Genomic DNA, 26,819 nt, shown 5'->3' with positions numbered 1-26,819 from the left:
CCAAGTTCCTCTGCTTGGGGAGCACCTTCCCTCCTTGTCAAGAAGAAGAATGGAACAAATCGTTTGGCCCAAGACTACCAATCTATAAACCAAGCAAGAATTCAGAACAAGTATCCCCTTCCTTGGTCATGTGATCTCCAAGAATGGTATTGCTGTCAACCCCGAACAAGCATCGGCTATATGCCAAGTATTCCAAGTGTGAATTCTGGTTACCCGAAGTAACCTACCTTGGTAATGTGATCTCCAAGGATGGTATTGCTGTCAGCCCCGAACGAGTTCAGGCCATTCTTGACTGGACTGCCCAAAAGAATGTCAAACAAGTCAGAAGCTTTCTCGGACTCGCCAGCTATTGCCGCCATTTTATCGAGAACTTCTCCCAGATCACCAAGCCCCTGACTAGTCTGCTTCACAAGGGCGTTAAGTTTGATTGGACAGAAAAGTGTCAGGAAAGTTTCCAGGCACTCAAGGACAAGCTGACTTATGCCCCAGTTCTTGCTCCTCCAGATTCCCAAAAGGATTTCTTCATTTACTGCGATGCATCCCGTTGATACGTCTCCATCGTATCTATAATTTTTGATTGTTTCATGCCAATATTCTACAACTTTTATATACTTTTGGCAACAATTTATATGATTTATTGGACTAACATATTGATCCAGTGCCAGTTCCTGTTTGTTGCATGTTTTTTGTTTCGCGGAATAACCATACCAAATGAAGTCCAAACGCGATAAAAATTTACAGAGTATTATTTTGGAATATATGTGATTTTTGGGAAGTGGAATCAACGCGAAACGATGCCTAAGGGGCCCACAAGCTCATGGGGCGCGCCCCCCTACCGAGGGCGTGCCTGGCAAGCTTGTGGCCACCATGTAGGTCGGTTGGAGGTGTCCTTCGGCCGCAAGGAAGCTTATATCCAGATAAAAATCGTGTTAAAATTTCAGACCAATCGGAGTTACGGATCTCCAGATATTTAAGAAATGGTGAAAGGCCAGAAAACGGGAACACGGAAACGGAAGGAAACAGAGAGAGAGAGAGAGAGAGAGAGAGAGAGAGAGAGAGAGGGCGAGAGAGAGAGAGAGAGAGAGAGAGAGAGAGAGAGAGAGAGAGAGAGAGATCCAATCTCGGAGGGGCTCCCACCCCTCCGCCGCCATGGAGGCCATGGACCAGAGGGGAAACCCTCCTCCCATCTAGGGAGAAGGCCAAGGAAGAAGAAGAAGGAGGGGGCTCTCTCCCCCTCTCTCCCGGCGGCGCTGGAACGCTGCCGGGGCTATCATCGTGACGGCAATCTACACCAACAACTTCACCACCGTCATCACCAACTCTCTCCCCCTCTATGCAGCAGTGTAACAACTCTTCTCCCCGCTGTAATCCCTACTTAAACATGGTGCTCAACGCTATATATTATTTCCCAATGATGTATGGCTATCCTATGATGTTTGAGTAGATCTGTTTTGTCCTATGGGTTGATTGATGATCGTGATTGGTTTGCTTTGTGTGTTCTATTATTGGTGTTGTCCTATGGTGCCCTCCATGTCGCGCAAGCGTGAGGGATCCCCGCTGTAGGGTGTTGCAATATGTTCATGATTCACTTATGGTGGGTGGCGTGAGTGAGAGAAGCACAAACCCGAGTAAGTGGGTTGTTGCGTATGGGAGTAAAGAGGACTTGATATTTAATGCTATGGTTGGGTTTTACCTTAATGATCTTTAGTAGTTGCGGATGCTTGCTAGAGTTCCAATCATAAGTGCATATGATCCAAGTAGAGAAAGTATGTTAGCTTATGCCTCTCCCTCATATAAAGTTGCAATAATGACTACCGGTCTAGTTATCGATTGCCTAGGGACAAATAACTTTCTTGTGACAAAAAGCTCTCTACTAAAACTAACTTAATTGTTTCTTTATCTAAACAGCCCCTAGCTTTTATTTATGTGTTCTTTATTATCTTGCAAACCTATCCCTTTACACCTACAAACTACTTCTAGTTTCATACTTGTTCTAGGTAAAGCGAATGTTAAGCGTGCGTAGAGTTGTATCGGTGGTCGATAGAACTTGAAGGGGATATAAATTCTACCTTTAGCTCCTCGTTGGGTATGACACTCTTACTTATCGAGAAAGGCTACAATTGATCCCCTATACTTGTGGGTTATCACCCGTCAAGGATTAGGCTGTGTCCGGATGCAAGAGTGCAGGGTGATTGCTTATGCCTCTCGTCAGTTGCGCCCTCACGAAGAGAACTACCCAGTTCATGACCTCGAGCTTCCTGTAGTTATCTATGCACTGAAGTTGTTGCGACATTACCTTCTCGGTAATCATTGCGAGATCTTTACCGATCATCGGAGTCTGAAGTATCTGTTTACTCAGCCAGGTCTGAACCTCCGTCAGCAGCGGTGGATGGAAGTTATTATTGTTGGGGAACGTAGTAATTTCAAAAAAATCCTACGTACACGCAAGATCATGGTGATGCATAGCAACGAGAGGGGAGAGTGTCGTCCACGTACCCTCGTAGACCATAAGCGGAAGCGTTATGACAACGCGGATGATGTAGTCGTACGTCTTCATGATCGACCGATCCTCATTACCGAACGTACGGCACCTCCGTGTTCAGCACACGTTCAGCTCGGTGACGTCCCACGAACTCACGATCCAGTAGAGCTCGAGGGAGAGTTTCGTCAGCACGACGGCGTGATGACGATGTTGATGAAGTTACCGACGCAGGGCTTCGCCTAAGCACCGCTACGATATGACCGAGGTGGATTATGGTGGAGGGGGCACCGCACACGGCTAAGAGATCAATGATCAATTGTTGTGTCTTGGGGTGCCCCCCTGCCCCCGTATATAAAGGATCTAGGGGGAGGTGGCTGGCCAGCAGGAGGGCGCGCCAAGGGGGAGTCCTACTCCCACCGGGAGTAGGACTCCTCCTTTCCTAGTAGGAGTAGGAGAAGGGGGAAGGAGGAGAGAGGGGAAGGAAAGGGGGGCGCCCCCCCCCCCTCCTTGGACTAGAGGGGGAGGGGGCGCGTGGCCTGCCCTGGCCGCGCCTCCTCTTCTCCACTAAGGCCCAATAGGCCCATTACACTCCCCGGGGGGTTCTGATAACCCCCCGGTACTCCGGTAAATGTCCGAAACCTCCCGAAACACTTCCGGTGTCCAAACATAGTCGTCCAATATATCGATCTTTACGTCTCGACCATTTCGAGACTCCTCGTCATGTACGTGATCATATCCGGGACTCCGAACTACCTTCGGTACATCAAAACATATAAACTCATAATACCGATTGTCACAGAACTTTAAGCGTGCGGACCATACGGGTTCGAGAACTATGTAGACATGACCGAGACATATCTCCAGTCAATAACCAATAGCAGAACCTGGATGCTCATATTGGCTCCTACATATTCTACGAATATCTTTATCGGTCAAACCGCATAACAGCATACGTTGTTCCCTTTGTCATCGGTATGTTACTTGCCCGAGATTCGATCGTCGGTATCTCAATACCTAGTTCAATCTCGTTACCGGCAAGTCTCTTTACTCGTTCCGTAATGCATCATCCCGCAACTAACTCATTAGTCACATTGCTTGCAAGGCTTATAGTGATGTGCATTACCTAGAGGGCCCAGAGATACCTCTCCGACAATCGGAGTGACAAATCCTAATCTCGATCTATGCCAACTCAACAAGTACCATCGGAGACACCTGTATAGCACCTTTATGATCACCCAGTTACGTTGTGACGTTTGGTATCACACAAAGTGTTCCTCCGGTATTCGAGAGTTGCATAATCTCATAGTCGTAGGAACATGTATAAGTCATGAAGAAAGCAATCGCAACATACTAAACAATCAAGTGCTAAGCTAACGGAATGGGTCAAGTCAATCACATCATTCTCTAATGATGTGATCCCATTAATCAAATGACAACTCATGTCTATGGCTAGGAAACTTAACCATCTTTGATTCAACGAGCTAGTCAAGTAGAGGCATACTAGTGACACTCTGTTTGTCTATGTATTCACACATGTACTAAGTTTCCGGTTAATACAATTCTAGCATGAATAATAAACATTTATCATGAAATAAGGAAATAAATAATAACTTTATTATTGCCTCTAGGGCATATTTCCTTCAGTCTCCCACTTGCACTAGAGTCAATAATCTAGTTCACATCGCCATGTGATTTAACACCAATAGTTCACATCACCATGTGATTAACACCCATAGTTCACATCGTCATGTGACCAACACCCAAAGGGTTTACTAGAGTCAATAATCTAGTTCACATTGCTATGTGATTAACACCCAAAGAGTACTAAGGTGTGATCATGTTTTTCTTGTGAGAGAAGTTTAGTCAACGGGTCTGACACATTCAGATCCGTATGTATTTTGCAAATTTCTATGTCTACAATGCGCTGCATGGAGCTACTCTAGCTAATTGCTCCCACTTTCAATATGTATCCAGATTGAGACTCAGAGTCATCCGGATCGGTGAAAAAGCTTGCATCGACGTAACTCTTTACGACGATCTCTTTATCACCTCCATAACCGAGAAATATTTCCTTAGTCCTCTATGGATAATTTTGACCAATGTCCAGTGATCTACACCTAGATCACTATTGTACTCCCTTGCCAAACTCAGGGCAGGGTATACAATAGGTCTGGTACACAGCATGGCATACTTTATAGAACCTATGGCTGAGGCATAGGGAATGACTTTCATTCTCTCTATCTTCTGCTGTGGTCCGGCTTTGAGTCTTACTCAACTTCACACCTTGCAACACAGGCAAGAACTCTTTCTTTGACTGTTCAATTTTAACTACTTCAAAAACTTGTTAAGGTATGTACTCATTGAAAAAACTTGTCAAGCGTCTTGATCTATCTCTATAGATCTTGATGCTTAATATGTAAGCAACTTCACCGAGGTCTTTCTTTTGAAAAACTCTTTTCAAATACTCCTTTATGCTTTCCAGAAAATTCTACATTATTTCTGATCAACAATATGTCATTCACATATAGTTATCAGAAAGGTTGTAGTGCTCCCACTCACTCTTTGTAAATACAAGTTTCACCGCAAGTCTGTATAAAACTATATGCTTTGATAAACTCATCAAAGTGTATATTCCAACTCCGAGATGCTTGCGCCAGTCCATAGATGGATCGCTGGAGCTTGCACACTTTGTTAGCACCTTTAGGATTGACAAAAACTTCTTGTTGTATCATATACAACTCTTCTTTAAGAAATCCATTAAGGAATGCAGTTTTGACATCCATTTGCTAGATTTCATCAAATGTGGCAATTGCTAACTTGATTCAGACAGACTTTAAGCATCGATATGACTGAGAAAATCTCATCGTAGTCAACACCTTGAAATTGTCAAAAACCTTTTGCGACAATTCGAGCTTTGTAGATAGTAACACTACTATCAGCGTCCGTCTTCCTCTTGAAGATCCATTTATTTTCTATGGCTTGCCGATCATCGGGCAAGTCAACCAAAGTCCACACTTTGTTCTCATACATGGATCCCATCTCAGATTTCATGGCCTTAAGCCATTTCGCAGAATCTGGGCTCATCATCGCTTCCTCATAGTTTGTAGGCTCGTTATGGTCAAGTAACATGACCTCCAGAACAGGATTACCGTACCACTCTGGTGCGGATCTCACTCTGGTTGAACTACGAGGTTCGGTAGTAACTTGATCTGAAGTTACATGATCATCATCATTAGCTTCCTCACTAATTGGTGTAGGAGTCATAGGAACAGATTTCTGTGATGAACTACTTTCCAATAAGGGAGCAGGTACAGTTACCTCATCAAGTTCTACTTTCCTCCCACTCACTTCTTTCGAGAGAAACTCCTTCTCTAGAAAGGATCCATTCTTAGCAATGAATGTCTTGCCTTCGGATCTATGATAGAAGGTGTACCCAACTGTCTCCTTTGGGTATCCTATGAAGACACAATTCTCCGATTTGGGTTTGAGCTTATCAGGATGAAACTTTTTCACATAAGCATCGCAACCCCAAACTTTAAGAAACGACAACTTTGGTTTCTTGCCAAACCACAGTTCATATGGTGTCATCTCAACGGATTTAGATGGTGCCCTATTTAACGTGAATGCATATGTCTCTAATGCATAACCCCAAAACGATAGTGGTAAATCGGTAAGAGACATCATAGATTGCACCATATCTAATAAAGTACAGTTATGACGTTCGAACACACCATTACACTGTGGTGTTCCAGGTGGCGTGAGTAGTGAAACTATTTCACATTGTTTTAACTGAAGGCCAAACTCGTAACTCAAATATTTTACCTCTGCGATCATATCGTAGAAACTTCTATTTTCTTGTTACGATGATTCTCCACTTCACTCTGAAATTCTTTGAACTTTTTCAAATGTTTCAGACTTATGTTTCATCAAGTAGATATACCCATATCTGCTCAAATCATCTGTTCAGGTCAGAAAATAACGGTACCTGCCGCGAGCCTCAACACTCATCGGACTACATACATGAGTATGTATTATTTCCAATAAGTCAGTTGCTCGCTCCATTGTTCCGGAGAACGGAGTCTTAGTCATCTTGCCTATGAGGCATGGTTCGCAAGCATCAAGTGATTCATAATCACGTGATTCCAAAAGCCCATCAGCATGGCGTTTCTTCATCCGCTTTACACCAATATGATCTAAACAACAGTGCCACAAATAAATTGCACTATCATTATTAACTTTGCATCTTTTGGTTTCTATATTATAAATATGTGTATCACTACGATCGAGATCCAACAGACCATTTTCAATGGGTGTATGACCATAGAAGGTTTTTATTCATGTAAACAGAACAACAATTATTCTCTAATTTAAATGAATGACCGTATTGCAATAAACATGATCAAGTCATATTCATGCTCAACGCAAACACCAAATAACATTTATTTAGGTTCAACACTAATCCTGAAAGTATAGGGAGTGTGCGATGATGATCATATCAATCTTGGAACTACTTCCAACACACATCGTCACTTTACCCTTAACTAGTTTTTGTTCATTCTGCAACTCCCGTTTCCAAATACTACTTTTAGCAACTGAACCAGTATCAAATACCGAGGGGTTGCTATAAACACTAGTAAAGTACACATCAATAACATGTATACCAGATATACCTTTGTTCACTTTGCCATCCTTCTTATCCGCCAGTTACTTGGGGTAGTTCCGCTTCCAGTGACCAGTCCCTTTGCAGTAGAAGCACTTAGTCTCAGGGTTAGGTCCAGACTTGGGCTTCTTCACTTGAGCAGCAACTTGCTTGACGTTCTTCTTGAAGTTACCCTTCTTCCCTTTGCCCCTTTACTTGAAACTAGTGGTCTTGTTAATCATCAACACTGGATGCTCTTTTTTTTATTTCTACCTTCGTCGATTTCCGCATCGCGAAGAGCTCGGGAATTACTTTCGTCATCCCTTGCATATTATAGTTCATCATGAAGTTCTAGTAACTTGGAGATAGTGACTAGAGAACTTTGTCAATTACTATCTTATCTGGAAGATTAACTCCCACTTGATTCAAGCAATTGTAGTACCCAGACAATCTGAGCACATGCTCACTGGTTAAGCTATTCTCCTCCATCTTGTAGGAAAAGTACTGTCAGAGGTCTCATACCTCTCGACAAGGGCATGAGTATGAAATACCAATTTCAACTCTTGGAACATCTTATATGCTCCGTGGTGTTCAAAACATTTTTGAAGTCCCGGTTCTAAGCCGTAAAGAATGGTGCACTAAACTATCAAGTAGTCATCATATCGAGCTTGCCAAACGTTCATAATGTTTGCATCTGCTCCTGCAATTGGTCTATCACCTAGCGGTGCATCAAGGACATAATTCTTATGTGCAGCAATGAGGATAATCCTCAGATCACGGATCCAATCCGCATCATTGCTACTAACATCTTTCAACTTAGTTTTCTCTAGGAACATATCAAAAATAAAACAGGGGAGCTAAACACGAGCTATTGATCTACAACATAGATATGCAAATACTATCAGGACTAAGTTCATGATAAATTAAAGTTCAATTAATCATATTACTTAAGAACTCCCACTTAGATAGACATCCCTCTAACATCTAAGTGATCACGTGATCCAAATCAACTAAACCATGTCCGATCATCATGTGAGATGGAGTAGTTTTCAATGGTGAACATCACTATGTTGACCATATCTACTATATGATTCACGCTCGACCTTTCAGTCTCAGTGTTCCGAGGCCATATCTACATATGCTAGGCTCATCAAGTTTAACCCGAGTATTCTGCGTGTGCAAAACTGTCTTACACCCGTTGTAGATAAACGTTGAGCTTATCACACCCGATCATCACATGGTGTCTCGGCACGACGAACTTTGGCAACGGTGCATACTCGGGGTTTTACCTTGAAATTTAGTGAGAGATCATCTTATAATGCTACCGTCAATCAAAGCAGAATAAGATGCATAAAGGATAAACATCACATGAAATCAATATAAGTGATATGATATGGCCATCATCATCTTGTGCCTTTGATCTCCATCTCCAAAGCACCGTCATGATCACCATCGTCACCGGCGCGACACCTTGATCTCCATCGTAGCATCGTTGTCGTTTCGCCAACTATTGCTTCTACGACTATCGCTACCGCTTAGTGATAAAGTAAAGCAATTACAGGGCGATTGCATTGCATACAATAAAGCGACAACCATATGGCTCCTGCCAGTTGCCGATAACTCTGTTACAAAACATGATCATCTCATATAATAAAATATAGCATCATGCCTTGACCATATCACATCACAACATGCCCTGCAAAAACAAGTTAGACGTCCTCTACTTTGTTGTTGCAAGTTTTATGTGGCTGCTACGGGCTGAGCAAGAACCGTTCTTACCTACGCATCAAAACCACAACGATATTTCGTCAAGTTAGTGTTGTTTTAACCTTCAACAAGAATCGGGCGTAGTCACACTCGGTTCAACTAAAGTTGGAGAAACTAACACCCGCCAACCACTTGTGTGAAAAGCACGTCGGTAGAACCAGTCTCGCATAAGCGTACGTGTAACGTCGGTCCGGGCCGCTTCATCCAACAATACTGCCGAACCAAAGTATGACATGCTGGTAAGCAGTATGACTTGTATCGCTCAGAACTCACTTGTGTTCTACTCGTGCATATAACATCTACGCATATACCTGGCTCGGATGCCACTGTTGGGGAACGTAGTAATTTCAAAAAAAAAACCTACGCACACGCAAGATCATGGTGATGCATAGCAATGAGAGGGGAGAGTGTCGTCCACGTACCCTCATAGACCATAAGCGGAAGCATTATGACAACGCGGATGATGTAGTCGTACGTCTTCACGATCGACCGATCCTCAGTACCGAACGTACGGCACCTCTGTGTTCAGCACACGTTCAGCTCGGTGACGTCCCGCGAACTCACGATCCAGTTGAGCTCGAGGGAGAGTTTCATCAGCACGACGGCGTGATGACGATGTTGATGAAGTTACCGACGCAGGGCTTCGCCTAAGCACCGCTATGATATGACCGAGGTGGATTATGGTGGAGGGGGCACCGCACACGGCTAAGAGATCAATGACCAATTGTTGTGTCTTGGGGTGCCACCTGCCCCCGTATATAAAGGAGCTAGGGGGAGGCGGCCGGCCAGGAGGAGGGCGCGCCAAGGGGGGAGTCCTACTCCCACCGGGAGTAGGACTCCTCCTTTCCTAGTAGGAGTAGGAGAAGGGGGAAGGAGGAGAGAGAGGGGAAGGAAAGGGGGGTGCCGCCCCCCCCCCTCCTTGTTCAATTCGGACTAGAGGGGGAGGGGGCGCGCGGCCTGCCCTGGCCGCCCCTCCTCTTCTCCACTAAGGCCCAATAGGCCCATTACACTCCCCGGGGGGTTTCGGTAACCCCGCGGTACTGCGGTAAATGTCCGAAACCTCCCGAAACACTTCCGGTGTCCAAACATAGTCGTCCAATATATCGATCTTTACGTCTCGACCATTTCTAGACTCCTCGTCATGTCCGTGATCATATCCGGGACTCCGAACTACCTTCAGTACATCAAAACATATAAACTCATAATACCGATCGTCATAGAACTTTAAGCGTGCGGACCCTACGGGTTCGAGAACTATGTAGACATGACCAAGACACGTCTCCGATCAATAACCAATAGCGGAACCTGGATGCTCATATTGGCTCCTACATATTCTACGAAGATTGTTATCGGTCAAACCGCATAACAACATACGTTGTTCCCTTTGTCAATACCTAGTTCAATCACGTTACCGGCAAGGCTCTTTACTCGTTCCGTAATGCATCATCCCGCAACTAACTCATTAGTCACATTGCTTGCAAGGCTTATAGTGATGTGCATTACCGAGAGGGCCCAGAGATACCTCTCCGACAATCGGAGTGACAAATCCTAATCTCGATCTATGCCAACTCAACAAGTACCATCAGAGACACCTGTAGAGCCCCTTTATGATCACCCAGTTACGTTGTGACGTTTGGTAGCACACAAAGTGTTCCTCCGGTATTTGGGAGTTGCATAATCTCATAGTCATAGGAACATGTATAAGTCATGAAGAAAGCAATAGCAACATACTAAACGATCAAGTGCTAAGCTAACGGAATGGGTCAAGTCAATCACATCATTCTCTAATGATGTGATCCTGTTAATCAAATGACAACTCATGTCTATGGCTAGGAAACTTAACCATCTTTGATTCAACGAGCTAGTCAAGTCGAGGCATACTAGTGACACTCTTTTTGTCTATGTATTCACACATGTACTAAGTTTCCGGTTAATAGAATTCTAGCATCAATAATAAACATTTATCATGAAATAAGGAAATAAATAATAACTTTATTATTGCCTCTAGGGCATATTTCCTTCAATTATAGACTATGACTGCGGCATATCTTATACCCCTGGCAAGGCTAATGTCATGGCCGATGCCCTGAGCCGTAAGTCTTATTGCAACAATCACATGGTTCATAAAGCTCAACCCCGCCTTCATGAAGAGCTTCGCAAGTTGAACCTTCACCTTGTTCCACAGGGTTCTCTGAATAACATTGTTCTGGAACCAACTCTTCTGAAAGCTATTAAGTCTGCGCAAGCCAAAGATGTTGAAGTTGATCAAATGAAACGGGATCATGCTTTAGAGAAAGACAGAGATTCTCGCTTGCTGAAGATGGAACCTTGTACTTGAGAGATCGCATTATGGTCCCCCGATTCGAACTTATGACAGAGAAGGTGATGAAAGAAGCACATGACACACCTCTCTCTATTCATCCGGGAAGTACCAAGATGTATCTAGACATTCGTCAGAAATACTGGTGGTCTAAGATGAAGCAAGACATTGCTCGGTATATTTAAGAATGTGACATTTGTCGTCGCGTCAAAGCAGAACATCAGAAACTAGCTGGACTTCTGCAACCACTTCCTATTCCTGAATGGAAATGGGATAAGATTCAAATGGACTTCGTCACTGCCCTTCTCAAGTCACAAAAGGGTAATGATGCTATATTTGTCGTCATCGACCAATTCTCCAAAGTTGCCCACTTTATGCCAGTCAAGGAGACAATCACTGCTAGTCAATTAGCAAACTTGTATATCTCTAGAACTGTGACACTCCACGGCATTCCAAAGATCAGTTCAGACCGTGCCAGTATTTTCACTTCTAAGTTCTGGGATAGTTTCCAAGAGGCAATGGAAACTCATATAACCTGGAGCACTGCTTATCACCCCTAGTCCCAAGGTCAAGTCGAGCGAGTCAATCAAATTATTGAAGATATGTTGCGTGCTTGTGTTATCTCCTTTGGCAAGAAATGGAAAGAATCTCTTACTTATGCTGAATTCTCGTACAATAACAGCCATCAGGCTAGCTTGAAGATGGCACCCTTTGAGGTACTTTATCGACGTAAGTGTCGAACCCCTCTGAATTGGTCAGAAACTGGGGGAACGGCCGCTCATTGGTCCAGACATTATCCAACAAGCCGAAGAGCAAGTCCGCATTGTCCAAGATAATCTCAAGGCGGCCCAGTCCCGCCAGAAGAGCAACTATGACCGTAAACACTGGGGTTCTACGAATCAACCTGGTGAGCAAGCTTATATGTGTGCCACCCCTTTGATAGGCACTCATCGGTTCGGAGTCAAGGGCAAGTTAGCTCCTCGCTACATTGGTCCTTTCCGCATTCTCGCCATTGTGGACTTGTGGCTTATCAACTGGAATAGCCACCTCAGTTCTCTCACATCCATGACGTCTTCCATGTGTCGCAACTCCGTCGTTGCTTCAAGGACCCGCACCGTGAAGTGGATCCTAAATTGATCGAAGTGCAAGATGATCTCACTTACAAAGAGCATCTGATCCGCATTCTTGAAGAAGCTGAACGTCGAACCCGTCAGAAGGTTACCAAGTTCCTCAAAGTGTAGTGGTCAAATCATACTGAAGATGAAGCCACTTGGGAACGTGAGGATAACCTTCGTGCAGAACACCCCGATCTTTTCCGTTCTACCTCTTAATTCTCGGGATGAGAATTTCTTTTAGAGGAGGAGAGTTGTAACACCCCTATGTAATGAGCTACATTGATCATCATCATTAAGCTAAGATATCTTGGTTAACTAGCCTTGATCACCTTAGATCCATATCTCATTTCAAATTCCACTTTGAAATCAAATTCAAATTATAAGTGAAATAAAGAAATTCATAAACATGAAAACTAAAATGTTCGTAGTGTTGCAAATAATCCCTGGATATTTGTCACGGTGAAACCAACATATTATAAAATGGTTAAGTGCCCTAAAACATTTAAAACAGAGAGAAAAACAATAATTTAATTGCTTTTAAAATTATAAAAATCCCAAACCTTTTTAAATAAAGGCCAAACTTTTTGTGGCAGTGGCCTAAATTACAATGCTAAATTAGGTGCAAGTTTTATATTTTATAAAACTAAATTACTTTTGAAAATAAAAAGGAAACAGAAATAAATAAAAGAAAAACAAAAGAAAGAAGAAAAAGAAAAAGGAAAAGGCTACACTGTGCACTACTATAGTGCACAACCCAGCCCACTCCCCCGGTCTCCTGCTTCTCCCTCCCTCCACTGCTCCTCCGATTGGGTGCAACCAAGCGCATCCCCGCCGGACCGGGTGCGCCACCCCATGCTACCACGCCGATGGGAAGGGATAAGGACGCCTCCCCGCAACCCCCCTCGGCCCCCTCGCCTCCCCTAGATCCACTCCCCCCGCTCTCCCTCGCTCTACGTCACCTCCTCCGTCCTCACCGAGCGCTGCCTCGCCATGGCCGCCGTCGTCCATGCGCCCGCTGTCACCCCCACGCCCTGACTGCGTGTCTTGGAGCTCCGCTGCCGCCGACTACGTCGTCCACGCCCACGAGCGGGAGCGTGGAACCTCACCATCGCTGGATTGATCCCCTTCTTCCACCTTCGGCCACCATGACGCCGCCGTTGCTTCACTGCCCCCTGCTGCTCCTAAGCCTCTCGCCGGCCTCCTTCCGCCACTAGGTGAGCACCGCTCCGTCCACCCCCCTCGTCCTCCCCTTGCTACATCATTGCAGCCTGCCTCGCCACCATTGCCGATTCTCGTCGCCGCCGCTTGCCTCACCACCGTGGCCACAGCCGCTACGGCTCGCCCCTAAGCACGCGGCCGCGCTTAGTGCTTCGCCACGGGGCCGCCCGTGCTCGCTGACCGACTTGTCGTGCCCCACGGTGCCCCGCCCATGCTCGCCAGAATTCCGGCGGTCCCCCCCCCCCGGTCGCCGTTGCCGTCATTTTAGGTCACCTCCGCCTCCGTCGTTTACTCCGTTGGACCCGCGCGAATGCCGGGTCCCCGCGGAGCCCATCCACGCGCCTCCCCATGCTCCCTGTGCTCGGGTCCGTCGAGGCCCGAGCTCTGGCGTCCGCCATGGATCTCACCGTCGTCGTTTCCGGTCGCCCCGGCCCGGCAACCACCATGGTTCAGCGTGGCTAGACGCCCGCGTCCGAACGCCCCTAACCACACGCAAAAAGGCCCTCTATGGCGGATTTCCGGCGAGCACCGAGCCTCCTCGCCGCGCTTTTGGTCGCCGGCGCAGCTCCGGCGCCGCCCGCCGATGTGGCTGGCATGGGGCCACCCCTGGGTCACTAACTAGTGGGCCCCAGGGGCCCAGTTGACAGACCAGTCAACTGTGCTGACTAGGCGGCCCCAGTTGACAGACCAGTCAACTGTGCTGACTAGGCGGCCCCAGCCACTGACGTGTGTGCCCCCTTAATTTAACTAAAACTAATTAAATTAATTAGTTAATTTAATTAGTCACTGACATGTGGGCCCTAGTGGCTAATTAACTTTAATAGTTAAAAATTAACTTTGTTAATTCCTTGTGTCAGTGACATGTGGGACCCAGCGGTCAGGTTTGACCTGGACCAGCTGGGTTGACTACTAACGTCATGTCGATGTAATGCAGATGAATTATTTTTTGAATTAATAATAATTTTAGAAAAAATTTAAATCTTTGAAAAGTCATATAAAATAATGTATAAGTCAGATGAAAATAATTTATATATTAAAGTTGCTTAGAAAAATATAACGAATCCGAATATGCTATCCACTCAGCTGTCACATGCCTCTGGCATGATGAATGATACGTCTCCAATGTATCTATAATTTTTTTATTGTTCCATGCTATTATATTATCTGTTTTGGATGTTTTATATGCATTAATATGCTATTTTATATTATTTTTGGGGCTAACCTATTAACCTAGAGCCCAGTGCCAGTTTTTGTTTTTTCCTTGTTTTTGAGCTTCATAGAAAAGGAATACTAAACGGAGTCCAAATGGAATAAAACTTCACGATGATTTTTCTTGGAGCAGAAGACACCCAGGAGACTTGGAGTTCAAGTCATAAGAGCCACGAGGCAGCGGCAAGGGTGGAGGGCACGCCCAGGGGGTAGGGCGCGCCCTCTCCCCTACCTTGTGGGCCCCTCGGTGACCCCCTGACCTAGATCTTACTCCTGTATATTCACATATATTCCCAAACCCTCATAAGCATCCACGAAAATACTTTTCCACCTCCGCAACCTTCTGTTCCCTGAGATCCCATCTTGGGCCCTTTTCCGGCATCCTGCCGGAGGGGGATTCGATCATGGAGGGCATCTACATCACTCTATTGCCCTTCCGATGAAGCGTGAGTATTTTACCTCAGACCTACAAGTCCATAGCTAGTAGCTAGATGGCTTCTTCTCTCTCTTTGATTCTCAATACCATGTTCTCCTCGAGGTTCTTGGAGATCTATCCGATGTAATCTTCTTTTGCGGTGTGTTTGTCGAGATCCGATGAATTGTGGATTTATTATCAACTTATCTATGAATATTATTTGAATCGTCTCTGAATTCTTATATGCATGATTTGGTATCTTTGTATTTCTCTTCAAATTATCGGTTTGGTTTGGCCAACTAGATTGGTATTTCTTGCAACGGGAAAGGTGCTTAGCTTTGGGTTCAATATTGCGTGATTTCACCCAGTGACAAAGTAGGGGTAGCAAGACACGTATTGCATTGTTGCCATCAAGGATAAAAAGATGGGTTTTCATCATATTGCTTGAGTTAATTCCTCTACATCATGTTATCTTACTTAAGGCGTTACTCCGTTCTTTATGAAATTAATACTCTAGATGCATGCTGGATAGCGGTCGATGTGTGGAGTAATAGTGGTAGATGCAGGCAGGAGTCAGTCTACTTGACACAGACGTGATGCCTATATTGCATAATCATTACCTTGGATATCATCATAACTTTGCGCTTTTCTATCAATTGCTCGACAGTAATTTGTTCACCCACCGTATTATTTGCCTTCATGAGAGAAGCTTCTAGTGAAACCTATGGCCCCCGGTTCTATTTTCCATCATATTAGTTTCCGATCTACTATTTTGCAATCTTTTATTTTCAGATCTATAAACCAAAAGCATTTTATCTTTTGTTTAGTTTATCTATCTCTATCAGATCTCACCTTTGCAAGTAACCGTGAAGGGATTGACAACCCCTTTATCGCGTTGGGTGCAAGTGTTTGATTGTTTGTGTAGGTAAATCTATTGGGGACTTGCGCGTTTCTCCTACTGGATTGATACCTTGGTTCTTAACTGAGGTAAATACTTATATCTACTGTGCTGCATCACCCTTTCCTCTTCAAGGGAAAAACCAACGCAAGCTCAAGAAGTAGCAATGAACATGGATCCTTCCCCTCTGATTCATCTGTTCGAAAACTGCCAAACACCGGAAAAACATTCCCAGACGTTTTCTTCCTTCGTCTATAACGTGTAGTACTGCGTTATGTCACCCCTCGCACTGCATATTGCCATGTCATGCATCGTGATGCATGTGTTTTCTTTGTATTTATTGTTTCTTCCCCTTCTTCTCTCCGGTAGACACCGAGACTGGAGCTGCTCCAGAGTACGACTATGCCCCTGATGTTCAGCCACTTGCATTAGAGCTTCCAGGCAAGCAAAACCCCCTTCATCATTCCTATATCTCCCATTTCCTTCTCTCTCATGCTTGCATTAGAATTTGTTATTGTATTTGATTGATCCTATTCTCATGCATAGCCTGATTTTGTAACTTGCTATTCTTACCTACCTGCTTATCCTATGTGCTTAGTATAGGTTGGTTGGTGATCCACCAGTGACCCCTCACATTGTCCCTGTTGCCCCCGCTTTATGATCGATGAATCGATCAATGTGATCGGCGTCCAGAGCCCGACACATCACCTCACACCCCCTTAGTTGTACGACTCTGCAGGGCTACTACCGAGTGTCGAGGGTGATACCTCGTATAGCACTTCTGATGAGATCTCTTACTGTAGCTAATCGGTCGTGGTCTACGGAAGGTGATTCCGCCTTCACCACTCCCAATAACGACTCTGTCGTGCAACACCTCAAGTGTGAACCCTCGAGGGTGATTCTCCAAGTTCACCTTGACGGTTACATCAAGTGGAATCCATCGAGGGTGATTCCTCGGATTCCCCCTTGGTGTTATGGACACACGGTTACTTTGACTTTACCCCAGAACTATGATGAAGTCGGTTCGGCCCCAAGGGGTACCCGCGAGAGAAATGAGAAGTTGGGTTGACCACGAGGGTGCCCGCGAGTGATGTGGAATCGGGTTGACCTGGAGGGTACCGGAGGGATAACTACGTGGCATGGTCGGGCATTCTTAGCCCTTGTTGTAGTCCATGAGGCGGGGCGACGGGACCACAGATCGTGGATCATTGATCATCTCTGCGCGGTCCCAAGACACTAATGGGTTTGGATATGTGATCTGAGTAGGCCTCTAGCATTTTCGCACTAACCACCACGCGGGAATAAGTATGGGCACTCGGCGTCGTACGATTCTGCGAAAGCTCTTCGGACATCGGCGATTGAGCGGCACGCGCCCGGGTGGTCCGCGTAAGCACCTGCTTTGTATAAAGAGGTAGCCAGGACTGATCCCGGCCGTCCACGCAACGGGCAGGAGTACAAAGGGCGATGGGCCCAAGACCCCTGAGCGCTTAGGATGTAGACTGGCGTGCTGGCCTCTCTGTTGAGCCTAGGTAGGACTACGGCATGTCGATCAGCCGAGGTCGGGCATGACCCAGGAAAGTGTGTCCGGCCGGAGTTAATCGAGTGTGTTGGGTAAGTTGGTGCACCCCTGCAGTGAAGTTAATCTATTCGAATAGTGTGTCCACGGTAACAGACGCTCGGAGTTGTATTCCGATCTATACAACTAGAACTGGATACTGGAGACATGAGATGGATATGATGGCTCCAGGATTTCTTTCTCGCAGGGAGTCGAGGAAGAATCTTTGGGCGTTACTACAATATACTTGCTACTTATAATATGCTAATCTGCACTCTTATAATGCTGCAAGATGCTTCAAGATGCTAGTCTTTGATAGGCTAGGTTTTCCCTTCTCTTCTGGCATTTCTACGGTTCAGTCCAAAGATATAGCCCCATTCCTTTGATACTGATGCATACTTAGCATAGATCTGATGTAAGTCTTGCGAGTACTTTGGATGAGTACTCGCAGTTGCTTTGCTACCTCTTTTCCCCTATACCCAATTGCTGCGATCAGATGACGGATCCTAGGAGCCAGCTGACACCACCGACGACTACTACTACCCTGAGGGTGCCTACTACTACGTAGAGGCCGCTGGCGACCAGGAGTAGTTAGGAGGCTCCCAGGCAGGAGGCCTTGCCTTTCCGATCGATGTTGTTGTTTTTGCTAGCCTTCTTAAGGCACACTGTTTACCTTATGTGTGTACTCAGATATTGTTGCTTCCACTGACTCGTTTGTATTCGAGCCCTCGAGACCCCTGGCTTGTATTATAAAGCTTGCATTATTTTAATTTGTGTCTAGAGTTGTGTTGTGATATCTTCCTGTGAGTCTCTAATCTTGATCGTGCGCATTTGCGTGTATGATTAGTGCACGATTAAGTCGGGGCGTCACACTTAGTATCCACTATGTTCTGAGATTGATATTTCTATGACTTTGCTATGCTTAATGCTTGTCACTATGGTCCGAGTGTCGTGATTCCAGATCTGAACCTATTATGTTTTCACGGATATATTTGATTTCTTGATCTTATCTGCAAGTTATATGCACCTGTTATTTTTCTGAACTATAGACCCCAAGGTGACAATAATTGGGATACTCTCAAGGAACGACTGTAATTTGAGGAGTTCATGTATTCACTATGTGTTAATGCTTTGCTCTGGTTTTCTATTAAAAGGAGCGCCTTAATTACCATTAGATTTCAATGAGGACCCCGCTGCCATGGGAAGGTAGGATAAAAGATGGCATGCAAGTTCTTACTGTAAGCATGTATGACTATATACGGAATACATGCCTACATATCATTGATGAATTGAAGCTATTGTGTATCACTCTAGGTTGTGACTGTAACATGATGAATGTCATCCAAATACCCATCGCTACTCCGTGCCTACGCTTTACTCATATTGTTTTTGCTAAGTTAGTACTACTGTTGCTGCTGTTACACTTGTTACGAAAACAGTTAATATTACTATTGCTATGACTATTGCTATCAAATTACTGTGCTACAAATAATTTGCTGCAAGAGTTTGCTGCAAGAGTTTGCTTCTCAGATGTGGTTGAATTGACAATTCAACTGCTAAGGCTTATAAATATTCTTTGGCTCCTGTTGTGACGAATCAATAAATTGGGTGAAATACTACCCTCGAAGACTGTTGCAATCCCCTATACTTGTGGGTCATCAAGACTATTTCCTGACGCCGTTAATGGGGAGCATAACTCTATTTATTAAGTTCACTTGGGAGTTAAATATCTACTGCAATTTATATTCACTATGAAGAATCTGAGAGACTCTAAGACCAACATCATGCCCTCTAAGAGGAGGGGAGTTAAGGAACTACCAACTCGGTCTACACTTGAGTCACCTACTGTTTTAAGTCAACTTGTGACACCACCACCTGCTATTCAATCAGATATGTCACAAGTAATAGACACTGCTTCTGCTATTGATAATACTCATGATGATGATTCTACTATCTTTGATAAACCAGTACCACTTCTTGAATCACTTGATGCTCATATTGCTAAACCTGCGCCTTGCCCGAATCTCCTGCTCAATCTGGAACCGGCGCTCCTGCGTGAGCATACGTGGTTTTCTTTGACCTAACCATGGCGAAGCCTGAGGGTCTGGGAAGAGCGGCGGAGCAGGAGAGAGGTGGATGGGCTCAGGCTGGTGGCGGAGAGGAAGAAGGTGGATGTGGCTAGGGTTGTGGGACACTGACCGGCTTAAATAGCCGGGTTTGGCCTTAGGCGGCGAGCCGGAGCGGCGCCATGCGGCGTTCACACCACTCACCGGAGGAGACGTCCACCGGACCGCCGGGTTTTGGGGCGATTCCGTGTGGGACCCCATCGTCAATCCAACGTGGCGGATGCGTTCCGATGCCGCCATATCCGCCGTACATTTGGGCTGGGGTGCCAGTCAGCCCGGGGGTTTGAGACCCGTTTGAGGCGCCCGTCTGGATTGCTTTTTTATGATCGATCACTGACCGAGCTGTTCGCCCGGGCATATGAGGGGGCTTTAGGGTGCCCGACTGTAGATGCTCTAGAGCCCATTCAGGCCCAGCAAGCCGAGATGGTAGACGAGGCTTGCGGGCGGGCCTTGTGTTTCAATTTGAACCCTCGCTTGATTCCCGTGATGGCGCCACCTTGCTGCTGACAAAAAATGCACGGATCTCCATGTGAAATCAAATGGTGTGAGAGTTAGTTAAGACTTGGTTAATTCCTGCCTAAATGAGAGATAAACACATCACTCTCATAACTAAGTTACCTAGATATGTGGTAAAAGATATTATGCTAAAAGATCCTCTCTTAATTAAGAGAAGACTTTTTTATCTTTATCCTTCGCCGGGGGAGTATCGGGTACTACCATCTTGGGGTACTCCCAGTGCTCCAAATTCAAAAAAAAAAATCTTAATGTTTCAAAAATATCCGGAAAAAAATATGAATGTTCGCAAGGAATTTGACTATAATCCCTAAAAATTTCAGGTTCAAACTCGAAACACACATTGAGAAACAAAAATGTGGCATGGATAGTGTAAAAAAAGGCCAAAGCTACAATATTCACATTTGGATTTCACTTTTTTGTTTCTCAATGTGCATTTCAAGTTTGGACTTGGAATTTTCAGGGGTTGTTGTCGCATTCTTTGTGAACATTCACATTTTTTACAGAATTTTTTAAAAATATTTAAGAATGTTTTTTTTCTGAATATGAAGCGCCGGAGTAACCAAGGATATGAGCACCTGATACTTTCCCATCCTTCGCCTCAACGTTTATCTGTCAAGATAACATTGTGCACCCCTTAAGCACCGAAATTAGCAACGGAAGCCGCACCGAAACTTCGGGTAGGATTGTACACCCAGCACCGAAATTAGCAACGGAAGCCGTACCGAAATTTCGCGTAGGGCGGTGGGCACCAATGGATATACATCGCACGGCACGTGCACTCCACCTCACATAGCCAGTGTCCAAGTGGCTAGCATAGGACACACCCCACGGACCACAACACCACCGCGAGTCCTCGAGCCGCCCACCGCCTCCGTCGTGACCAGGGCACGTCGCGCCCATGCACGGCCACCATGCCCACGGCCTCCCACGTAGCTCACGCCACGCATCGCCGCTTCACCAGCTACAGCATCCCAGCGTCTACATATGAGGCGCCATAGCCTCCCGTTCCTTCCACAGACCGCGCGAGGTCAGACGAGACAGCAGAAAAGAAAGACTTGCAAAAATGGCGGTGGCGACAGCTCGGTGGCTCGTCCTGTCCCTGCTCGTGTCCGCCGCGGCCGCGGCGCATGACACGAAATGGAAGGCCGGGGCTGCGGTGGGCGGCCAGGTCGTGGAGAAGGAGCGGCGGAGGGTGGTCGCCGAGAGCGAGGCCGGCACGGTCACGGCCACGGACGTCGCCGACGCGGCGGGCACCGTGTACCGGCTGCAGTTCATAACCATGGACCCCGGCGCTCTGTTCCTGCCCGTGCAGCTGCACGCCGACGCGGTGTTCTACGTGCACAGCGGTACGCAGCATCCATGAACGCTATCAGCAAGCGCACGTGTTTTCTGTGACTAAACTTATGTCGTGATTTTATGGGGGGCAGGGCGGGGCAAGGTGACCTACATCCAAGAAGGGGGCAGCGAGACAAGCTCGCTTGAAGTACAGCGAGGAGACGTGTACAACTTGGAGCAGGGCAGCATCCTGTACATCCAGAGCTACCCCAACGCCACCAGAGAGCGCCTTCGGATCTACGCCATTTTCACCAGCAACGCCATCAACTGCGACGACCCATCGGTACCTACAGAGCGCTTCTATGTTCGTCGGTGATCTACTTATTCATTCATTCTTGAGGCACTGATGAGTGAGTACTTCACTTCGGCCCCGGTATTGCAGCATCCCACTTCAGAAGCATACTCGAGCGTCAGCAATCTACTGAGAGGATTTGATGTAAAGATTCTTCGACAGGGATTTGGGGTAATTAAAATTAGTACTGTATGTATGATCTTGCATAGTTGCATCACATCGATTACATGAATTGTTGGTCTTGTAAGGTTTCCGGTGAAGTGGTGGAGGCAATTCAGTCGGCGAAGAGCCCGCAGTTGATTATAATGTACAATCCAGACCAGGAGAAGAAAGAGAAGTCGAATTGGACGGAAGAAATCTTCGACGCGCTGTGGGGCGACGAGTCCCCACTGAACAAGAAGAAGAAGAAGGATAAGCACAAGAAGAAGGACAAGAAGGACGACAAATCCAAGAGCGAGACGTTCAACTTCTACTCCGGCAAGCCGGACGTCAAGAACTGCTTTGGATGGAGCAAAACCATGACCAACAAGGACCTGCAGAACCTCAAGGGGTCCAACATTGGCATGTTCATGGTGAACCTGACCACGGTAAGTGAGCTAGCAGACTCGGACCAGCGTTCAGTAGTTTCAGTCCTCGTGCTAACATAAAAAATGTTGGGACTTGGGAGTACCTAGAACTCATCTAGATTGAGATACAATTTGGTCTCATTTACTTTAAAAACAAGAACAAATACAACCCACGTCAGCACACACGCATCTTATAGCATCAATGGCTAATTCAATGGCTATAAAAGGTGAATGGGACCAAATTATATCTCATCCAGATGAGTTCTAGCAAAACTGAAAAATGTTTGCACTGATCAATTTTGTAGGGGTCTATGATGGGGCCTCACTGGAACCCGAAAGCCACGGAGATCGCCATCGTCACCCAGGGGTCAGGGATCGTGCAGGTGGTATGCCCGAGCACCGCGTCGGGCGCCGGAGGCGGTCACGGCCACCACGACGAGGGCGGCCGCGGGGGCGGCGATCACGGTCACCACGATGAGGGCGGCCGCAGGAGGGGCGATCACGGTCACCACGACGAGGGCGGCCGCAGGGGCGGAGACCACGGGCAAGGAGGCGTAGAGTGCAAGAATTCAGTGTTCAGAGTGAAGGAAGGCGACGTGTTCGTGGTGCCGAGGTTCCACCCGATGGCGCAGCTGTCCTTCAACAACGGGTCGTTCGTGTTCGTCGGGTTCAGCACCCACATGGGGGAGAACAACCCGCAGTTCCTGGCCGGGGAGCATTCGGTGCTGCAGGTGATCGGCAAGGAGATAGTGGCGCTGGCGCTGGGGCAGAAGAACACGACCGCCGTGGAGCAGCTGCTGTCGGCCAAGAGCGGGTCGACCATAATGGCGTGCATCTCGTGCGCGGAGGAGCTGGAGAGGAAGGCGGAGAAGGAGGAGCAGGAGGGCGGGAAGGGGGAGCGGGAGCGGGAAGAGGAGGAAGAGAGGGAGAGGAAGCAGAGAGAGGAGGAAGAGCGGAAGAAGCGGGAGGAGGAGGAAAGAGCAAGGAGAGAGGAGGAAGAGAGGGCGAGGAGGGAGGAGGAAAGGAAGAAGCGGGAGGAGGAAGAGCAGAGGAAACGAGAGGAGGAAGAGAGGAAGAGGAGGGAGCAAGAAGAGGAAGAAGAAAGGAGGAGGAGGGAGGAGGAAGAAGGTGGCGGAGGCCAAGGCGGGGGAGGAGGTGATGATCCAAGGGAGGAGGAAGAACGGCGGAGGGAGGAGGAAGAAGGTGGCGGAGGCCAAGGCGGAGGAGGAGACGATCCGAGGGAGGAAGAGGAAGAGCGGCGGAGGAGAGAGGAGGAAGAGGGAGGCGGAGGCCAAGGCGGACGAGGAGACGATCCGAGGGAAGAAGAGGAACGGAGGAGGGAGGAAGAAGGAGGCCGTGGCGGCAGAGGCGGAGATGACCCGTGGGAAGAGGAGGAAGGCGACTGGGGAGACTCCTCCAAGTACCGCGCGGCCACGAACCTGAAGAAGCGCTACCGTGGTCGCAAGGGCGCCGTGTTCCAGAGCGCCTGAACAAGAACTGTTCCAGTCACCTTGCACGCTCTCTGCTCCACCCTTTCCCCGCGTACCGCTGTACGAATAATGGTGGCCATCCTAGTTGTGTGGCTCTGTTCAGTCTACTGTAGTCTCTACGTAGTTTTGTTGGGTCCGTCGTTGCCACAATGCCACTGTGTCTTGCTGTAGCCGGTGTATAGAAGAGCTTGTGCATTATGCCTGCGTATAAATAAAGGAGCCGTTCATCGCCGCAATGGTTTTGCAAACTACTTAAAGGTCCGTAAAGTTGCTCATCAACGATGAAGCCGCTACGAGCTCACCTCGGGTGAAGAGGTGATCCCTCTCCTTCTCCGTGGAGAGGGTGAAGAGGTGATCCCTCTCCACGGAACTGCCCTGGTAAAGCTGCTGATCAATGATGGAACCGCGTCGAGCTCGAGTGAGAAGATCAATGATGGAACCGCGTCAAGCTCGAGTGAGAAGGTGATCTGTCTTCTCCTTCTTAATGGAGAGGGACCTGCCCTGGTGAAGTGTCTTTTTCTTTTTAGTGGAGAGGGACATGTGCTGGTAAAGCGGTGATCTGTTTTTTTTAGTGGAGAGAGACTTGCGCTAGTAAAATTGTTTTCTTCTTCTTAGTGAAGAGGACCTGTGCTAGTAAAATTGTTGATCAGCAATGGAGCCGCGTCGAGCTCGGATGAAAAGGTGATCTGTTCTTTTCCTTAATGAAGAGGGACCTGCGCTGGTAAAGCTGCTGATCAATGATGAGCCGTGTCAAGCTCGAGTGGGCGATTTCTCTTTTTCTTAGTGCAGAGGGACTTGCTTTGGTTTTTTCTAAGGATTATCCTATCTTACCAATTAGGTGATATTGATGTTTACATGGCTTGTAACTGAATTTTTATGTTATTAAAATAAAACACGTATTACTATGAAAAAATAATCTATCACAATGCACTGGATGCTGACCGCTAGTGCATAATCTCCTTCCATCCCGGAAATTCGCTCATCTGCTCATAGAAGAACAGTGGAATAATAAAAGTTGAAAATATTTGCTACTTCTTTTACATGAAAGGAAGAAGATGAACAAATTCTTTATGGAGTAAAATGCATCACTAGTCATTGTACTTATGTTTTTTTGCGGGGAAACACAGAGAGCTTTTTATTCATATGAAAGCATTCTCAGGACAATCAGCCAAGAGGCTGGTCACCAAGAATTCTCAAGCCAGCTATCGGTCACATTCAAAGTGTAAGCACGCTTTGCACAAAGATGCGCCGGGACGTTAGCCGACCTGTTTACATGCTGAATATCAAACAAAGTAAAATTATTACATATCTCTCCTATCTCTACTAATAAAGGAGCCACAATTGAACGAGAATTGTGGCGAGTGGTCCAGAGCGTCACCATCTCCAAGCAATCAGTTTCCATTATCACATGCGAAAAACCTCGAAGAGAAGCGAACCGAACTCCATCTCGTACTGATAAACCCTCCATAATCAAGGGATCAGAAATACCCAAATATGGTTTGCACCAAGCTTCGAGGAGCGCCGAAGAGGATCGAGCCACCCCTCCCGCACCGCCCCTGTCATCGGCCAAATTTAAGGCTCCATCTGTGGTGACCTTGACAACACCTTCATCAGGTGGTCTCCAGCCGAAACCAGGCAAAATCATCGCATCTCTCCGTGGTAGATGAAGAAGGGCGATCGTCTCCTTAGTGGCCCTGATCGTAGCCGTAGGATTCCTTCCCTCTTCGCCGTGTTTGATCCGGTTCCGGGAGTGCCATATAGACCACATTATGGTGGTGATCTTGGCGCGGTCATCGTTTGTAAACCGGGGATCACATGTGATATCCCGCGCCCATGAGTCTGGGTGAAGACGAGGCAATCTGAGGCCAAACCATGCAGCCGCTTCCTCCCAGAAGCACTTTGCATGTGAACAGTGTATGAGTGCATGCTCCAGATTTTCATCCATAGCCAAACAAACTTTGCATCGACAAATCTCTGCAATATGTCGATGGTTAAGAGTGGCTTCATCCGGAAGAATTCCACGAAGAACCCTCCACCAGAACACTCTCACCTTCGGAATAACATTCAATTTCCATAGGGATTTTCACATCTGTGTATCATCCTCTGAGGTCCCGGTAGCCGTCCCTTCCTCTAGAGCAACACGCTCTTTCTGAGTCACGAGAGCACGGTACGCCGACTTCACAGTGTAGTTCCCCGATCTTTCAAATGCCCATGCAAGAAAATCATCTCCACCTCCTTGCCGAATAGGGATGTTCAATATTGCTTCAGCATCAGGCGCAATGAAATTATATCGAACAAGCTCTTGTCTCCACGACCAGTTAGATGGATCAATAAGCTCAGACACACGCTCAATAGTTGTATGCTGAGGCCGAAACATAGGAGACATAGATATTGTACCTGGGATCCATTTATCGTTCCAGGCTGATATGGAGGAGCCATCGCCCACTCGAAAGATCAGTCCGGATCGAAGGGCTTCCCTCCCCGCCATGATCGCCCTCCATGTGGCCGACGCTGACTTTGGTATAGTAGCATTTATGAAGTCAGTGTCGGGGAAGTAGCGACCCTTCAGAACTTGCACATAGGGAACTCGGGTTGGTGAGGAATCGCCATCCGTGTTTGCCCAGCATAGCAAGATTGAAAAGTTGCGGGTCTCTGAACCCCATCCCGCCCTTGCACTTGGGTGTAGCTAGCTCCTTTCAGGACACCCAATGCAATGATTTCTTGTCAAGAGAGCTACTCCAAAAATATTTGGCCATTGGTGAAGTAAGACTCTTACAAACTTTTTTGGTCAGTAGGAATGTACTCATTGGATAAGTAGGAATTGATTGAACGACAGATTTGAGAAGAGTCTCTCGACCTGCACACGCCAATAATTT

General features: G+C 46.7%; 1 protein-coding gene across 1 annotated transcript; it reads left to right on the top strand.

Moving 5' to 3' along the window:
• Window positions 1-21,258: 21,258 nt before the first annotated feature.
• LOC123098392 (vicilin-like seed storage protein At2g18540) lies at window positions 21,259-24,179 on the top strand. The gene is made up of 5 exons (XM_044520362.1): window positions 21,259-21,606; window positions 21,688-21,878; window positions 21,978-22,058; window positions 22,136-22,474; window positions 22,759-24,179. Exons 1-5 carry the CDS (start codon window positions 21,324-21,326, stop codon window positions 23,941-23,943), a joined length of 2,079 nt encoding a protein of 692 aa, XP_044376297.1. The 5' UTR covers window positions 21,259-21,323; the 3' UTR covers window positions 23,944-24,179.
• The last annotated feature ends 2,640 nt before the right edge of the window (window positions 24,180-26,819 follow it).

This window comes from Triticum aestivum, chromosome 4D, assembly GCF_018294505.1.
Source record: "Triticum aestivum cultivar Chinese Spring chromosome 4D, IWGSC CS RefSeq v2.1, whole genome shotgun sequence".
In the NCBI taxonomy this organism is placed as follows: domain Eukaryota; kingdom Viridiplantae; phylum Streptophyta; class Magnoliopsida; order Poales; family Poaceae; genus Triticum; species Triticum aestivum.
This window is presented reverse-complemented; position numbering and strand designations above follow the sequence as displayed.

Bases quoted from the DNA above. Each gene is read 5' to 3' on its own strand.
- LOC123098392 (XM_044520362.1), top strand. From the start codon at position 21,324: ATGGCGGTGGCGACAGCTCGGTGGCTCGTCCTGTCCCTGCTCGTGTCC. The intron at 22,059-22,135 runs GTAATTAAAATT...TGGTCTTGTAAG, and splicing joins TTCTTCGACAGGGATTTGGG to GTTTCCGGTGAAGTGGTGGA. The intron at 22,475-22,758 runs GTAAGTGAGCTA...TCAATTTTGTAG, and splicing joins TCATGGTGAACCTGACCACG to GGGTCTATGATGGGGCCTCA.